Source organism: Physella acuta, unplaced genomic scaffold, assembly GCF_028476545.2.
Source record: "Physella acuta isolate Inbredline_101_S28 unplaced genomic scaffold, ASM2847654v3 ptg000191l, whole genome shotgun sequence".
Classification (NCBI taxonomy): Eukaryota; Metazoa; Mollusca; class Gastropoda; family Physidae; genus Physella; species Physella acuta.
The window spans coordinates 447,232-453,157 of record NW_026731710.1 but is presented as its reverse complement, the minus strand read 5'-3'; the positions used below and the strand labels follow the sequence as shown (position 1 = coordinate 453,157).

The 5,926-nt window shown below is 36.0% G+C and overlaps 1 protein-coding gene across 1 annotated transcript; it reads left to right on the top strand.

Moving 5' to 3' along the window:
* Positions 1–4,214: 4,214 nt before the first annotated feature.
* Positions 4,215–4,727, top strand: LOC131936853 (zinc finger protein 593 homolog). Its single transcript, XM_059293952.1, has one exon. It carries the CDS (start codon positions 4,258–4,260, stop codon positions 4,630–4,632), a length of 375 nt encoding a protein of 124 aa, XP_059149935.1. The 5' UTR covers positions 4,215–4,257; the 3' UTR covers positions 4,633–4,727.
* Positions 4,728–5,926: the final 1,199 nt, after the last annotated feature.

The window sequence follows — 5,926 nt, the reverse complement described above, 5'->3', positions numbered from 1 at the left end:
AAAAAATAAAGAAAAATAAACTCACGTCAGTGTCCACCACACCCTGATAATTACACATCGACCACGCTATCTCTTTTTGTTTATAACCTTGTTCTTTTTTAATACAAAAAAAAAATGTATATATGATAATATATGTGTGTTTAAAAATAGTATTACACTTACACTGTATTTAAATGTTAACTGTATATAGTTGTGTTGTTTTAGTTATCGTGAAATAAAAATGATGTTCTAAATATAAAAAAAAAAAAAAACGTATCTAATTTGCTGTGTAGTTTCCAATCACCTGTATGTGATACAGTCTTTGTTGTTTTAGCTTTGTTTACTACACATCACACGGTCCACGTCTTTGGCTCTCTTCACCACCCCACTGCACACTACCCAGCTCTTCTTCTTTTTCTTCGTTCTTAATTTTTAGTGTTAGGAGGGATCGAGCCTTATTGAGGGTTTGAACTCGAGACTTTTTTTTTTATCAACCATGAGCTTTTGCCGACTCGACCATGCTTCCAGCACAATTAAGGATTACGTGTCAACTGGTTTTGCGCCATTAAGGCCATTGACTCCGATATCAGCCTGCTTTTCTTTTTTGATTTGCTTCCATAGCCTTTGTCCAACCAAGAACAAACTACAATGCAGCAGTTGTTTGATTTTGGAGTTGTCACTCCTAGAAGAGTTGCTGCCCCAGCTAACGAGCCTTATCTGCCCGATGGTTCGACCAGTACGTATGTACCGGTGTTTCTTTCAGCCAACTCTACTCCCTCATCCTAACGAACAAAAACAAATGTTTCTATATGCTTTAGCCAGTGTCTGCCCCACTGATGGTTTGAAGTGTCCTCGGTAGTTTCAAGTGACCCGGAGAATGTCTGAAAAAAAAAACCTCGTTTGCAATGTATACATCAAATCTTGCACCCAGTCATCTTCTAACCAACCAGAGTGTACACCAACCACACAAACCAAGAAAGCTGGTACTTCAACGTAATCAAACGACAACATTACTGAAAAACTACTTGCTATTTAACTCAATAACTAATTTCTTAAAACCTTCAGTACACATGTCTATTGTCCTGGTTTATTTTGTTGATGACCCAGAACATGCGTTCACTAAACTACGTTACTGTCCTACTAACTACGTTTCATGTTACCTAATTACGTTACTGTCCTACCCTTTTTACGTTACTTTCTTAAACTACTAATGCTATTCTCATATTCTAGCTACACTACTGTCCTAACATAAATGAGCTAATGTCCTATCATATCTACGCTACGGTCTCAACTACAACTGTTTTTCACCATCTAGAAATAACATATAAAAGTTAATATTTTCTTATTAATTGAAATTTAATCTAAATTGTAGAACATGTTTTATTCTTACTTATTTCCCTTTCTCTTACATCATAACGTTAGGGGCAACAACCAGTAATTAAAGTTAACAAAGCTTCCAACAAAAGAGACTTTTTAAATTAAAAAAAAATTGTAGCCCTATATCAATTTGAAATTAAAAAAAAAGGAATAATAAACATGTTAGAAAACTGAATTAGTTGTATATGTTGTGATAGTAATTAATTTTTAAATAACCGTAGCTTGGTTGAAAGAGCTACTATTGAATTTATTAACTACATTATTGGAAAACGCTTGATGAATCAGATTATGCAATTGTTATGAATCTCTTATTACTAGAGAAATAAAATAAACCGGGAGTGGTCTCCCCTAAACTTTCTCGAATATTCTTATTTAACACTACGGGGGATGGCTAATCGGGATATAGACACTATTTTTAATCCTTTTTAATTAATAAATCTAAAACAAATATGCATAATAGTGCGGAATAGTATTAGTACTTTATAAATTAACATGCGTTTTTTTAAAAATCGGAAATAGCGTAAATTACTACTTCCGGAAATTACTCAAAATTTTACAAAAGGCAGATAATTATATCTTTTACTTTTATGTAAAATGTCATTGATCCTCATGAAATAGTACTCAAGTTATAGGCTTTTGAAAGTAGAAAAAGTTCTATTTCCAGTTATCGGAAATCGATGAAAAGGTGATACGGACCTACACATTTTATATACTACTAATATATGAAATGTCATCATCATTGCTGTAACGTTACTCAAGTTATCGTGTTTACAGACACACATACACAAACACACGTACATAAAAGATAGTGACATGGAAGGTAGAGAACGTTGTTGCTATAGAATGAATGCTGGGTAGTTTGGTTATGTTGTTTACGGAAGGAAATCTGTGTACTATAATTGGCCAGTCTACTTGGATACTAAATTAACGTTGTTAGTACTTTTGAATAAAAACACAAACAAAGAAAACAGAAAGAAAAAAAGTATATTGTCTAGTATATCTATATTGTCTGTGACCAAGGAATTTGGTTGTGGAACGCCCACAATAACGGTTTGGAAAGGTCAAGGCCTCTCACAGATATCTTAACAGGGTTGGAGGGGAATAGTCTACCGTCTGTCTTCCTGTGATCTAAACTATGCTTAAGTCGTTATTACTTTTTTTTTCTTAACTGTTTAGGCCTATACTGTGTTGCCCTATAAGCTCAGTTGTTCACACACACTATGAAAACGTTTTATAAAATAAAAATTCAAACTAAGAATTGATAAAACAGCCCTCTGATCTCCTTCTACATAAAATGTGATAAAGATGTCTTAACCATTTTAGATAATCTTTGTGATAATGCTGTCTAGGATACTCCATTCCACATACAATGTTATAAAGTTTACCATAAATTCCCCATTCAACACACATGTGATATTGTTACGAAAAGCTTTAAGATTCCCCCAGTTTTTTACAATGCTGTGCTACACCTTACCTCTCATTCCACGAACATTATGTTGCTATATACATTTTTCAAAGGCCTATAACTTGAGTACAGTTTCAGATAGATAAATGTATTTCACATGTAGGTAAACGATCTAATTATCTGCCTTTTGACAAAATTTAAGTAAATCCCGTTGACCAGAAATAGTAATTAACACTATTTCTGATTTCTCAAAAAACGCATGTCAGTTTATAAATTACTAATTATATTCCTCACTATTATACACAGATTTTTTGCGCATTTTTTTTTCTACCGGATTATATTATATTTTAAAAAGTTTAAGTAATTAAAATGGATTAAAAATCATGTCTCTATATCGAGGTGCCATCCCCCGCAGTGTTATATAAGAATATTCGAGAAAGATTAGGGGAGAGCTCCCGGTTTATTAATTTTTTAATTATGTAAATGAAAAAATAAATCCTGCAAGAATGAAAAAAAAATCTATCTATCATCCTGATGATATTTTACTTTTCGTTACACTATGTGTTTATTTGCTTCTCGGTCTTTTGGATAATAACAAAGTGTAGTATATGTTCTTGATTCTGCTCTGATGTCGGTCTTCTTTAGGTCCGATAAAACGATATACTTTCAACTCATGATAATCTTGAAGACCTATACTCAAATATCAACTCGATCACTCAAATGTTCATATCGTCTTATTTGACTCAATGCCCTAAATGTAAATAATGCAGTTCTGTAGTTTTATTAACGACACTGATGTGACGACCTCGGAAGTGTGTTCGAAGTATCTTAGCACCATGTCTATTTTTTGTCTACTTTAACGAGCCAAGGAGTTAACATACTCCACGAGCACTGGAACAGGTCGACCATTAATTTTGCCGAGTTACTTCCCATTATTTTAAATCATAGTCTTCAAGGGATGCAACCTATACAAATAAATACTTGTTAAAAGTTTATGCTTAGTGGGACACTTGAACTATAAATCTAAATAGTATCGTGTTATTTGTTTTATAAATAAAATCCATTACTGAAAATTGGAAATATGTTTATGTCAGTTAAAAATGTTAATTTGTTTTATCCATTTTGCATTTTTTTGAACGCATTAGCTATAATAAGTGCGCAACTTATAGATATTTGATAATTCAGAACAATCATAGCTCAACGTCTCTAAGCAGGTATTTCTGATAATTATTTTTAAATTTGTATTATTAGACTACGACAGGGGTCGGCAACCTGCGGCTCTTTTGATATCAAGATGCGGCTCTCCAGCTCCTTGAACAAATACTAATAACCTTAATAAAAAAAAAAATATTTGAAATAAAAAAAATGTTAGTGGCTCTTTTAAACCAGGGAAATTTTGAAAATTGTAACTTTTGGCTCTTCCGCTTCAAAAGGTTGCTGACCCCTGGACTACGAAACAGATAAAACAAAACATGTGAAGGTACCGCAGAAAAAAGATGCATAAGGGAGACAAACCACTAAAAGAGAAATATAGAACAAAGAGACGAACTCGTGATTTAGATCAGATCCACAATGATATGAAAAGTCCAGACTCTTTGTTAAAGCAGGACGTTGACCTGGACAAACCAGGGGCTGCACAGTTTTATTGTTTGACTTGTGCGATATATTTTATAAATGACAAATCCCTGGCAGACCACTTTAAGAGCAAGCCCCACAAAAGAAGGTTGAAGGCACTTGAAACAGAACCCTACACGCAGGAGGAGGCAGACAGGGCTGCAGGGATGGGATCGTATGTTGCACCAAAGAAAGTCACAGTCCTACAGCAGAGTAAACCAAGTACAGAAGAAGACATGGCGCCTGTAGACACTTGATGCATAGATCTCTACGTGGGGGAGGGGGGCTTGTTATGCTTGTGTATAATGTACTTGTATATGAAAATGTCCTTAAAGTTCATCCTATGCTTTTGTCAAGAAAATATTTTATGTAGGTCTAAGTTGGGACGGAGTGGTCTCGCGGTAGAGAGCTGGACTGCCAACCCGTAAGTCTCGAGTTCGAATCCGGGTTCAAGTCAGTAGACCGTCCCTGCGTCCACCCAACTCTGATGGGTACCTAACTCACGTTAGGGAGAGTAAAGGCGGCTGGGCATAGTGCTGACCACACTATCTCTTCATATGCCGAGGTCACAGAAACAAGCGAACTCTACTTCCCTTGCCCCATAGACCGTCAGGTTTGAAAGGGAAACTTTACTTTTGTTTTTACTTAAGTTGCACACAATTTTCAACAATAATTTATATGTACATTCTACATTTTTACCAGTATTTATAAATACTTTTAAATATGTGTGCAGACATTTCAAAATACTGATGGCCATTGATTGTTGAAGATTTTCCTTCTTTGTAAATATTTGGTAACATTATTATTACTGTCACTTCTTTTCTTTCAAGTCAAACCTATCCTGAAGTTAATTCAGTCATAATAAGGTACAAAAATACTAATTAAAAGAGAATCGTTTAAGTTGTGTGCGTGTGAAGCTAACTTTAAGTACAAAAACAGCAGTGTGCCTCCTTTTGACTTTGGTTTCATATGGCTGTTCCCCATTGTCAGTGAGTAATTAAAATACAGCATTCATTTCAGCTGTTCCCTATTGTCAGGGAGTAATTAAAATAAAGCATATGAAAAAAAAAAAATTTAGACTTATTTTGGCGGGTTTGATCAATATGTACTACGGCCCTAATGACGTGGCTCTCTTGGACATCCCTGACTTCTACAAGAACCTGGTAACTGGTCGGTCTTCATGTGTGGCCCGCGGGGCGTGTCCATACAGCCCGGCCATAGCACCAAATGTCAGCCTTAGTGGCTACAAGATCGTGAGCTATGGTGCCAACAACGGCGTGTCCATACAGCCCGGCCATAGCACCAAATGTCAGCCTTAGCGACTGCAAGATCGTGAGCTATGGTGCCAACAACGGCGTGTCCATACAGCCCGGCCATAGCACCAAATGTCAGCCTTAGCGACTGTAAGATCGTGAGCTATGGTGCCAACAACGGCGTGCCCATACAGCCCGGCCATAGCACCAAAATGACAGCCTTAGCGACTGCAAGATCGTGAGCTATGGTGCCAACAACGGCGTGTCCATACAGCCCGGCCATAGCACCAAAATGACA

Excerpts from the sequence above, each read along its gene's own strand:
- LOC131936853 (XM_059293952.1), top strand. The coding sequence starts at position 4,258 with ATGCATAAGGGAGACAAACCACTAAAAGAGAAATATAGAACAAAGAGA.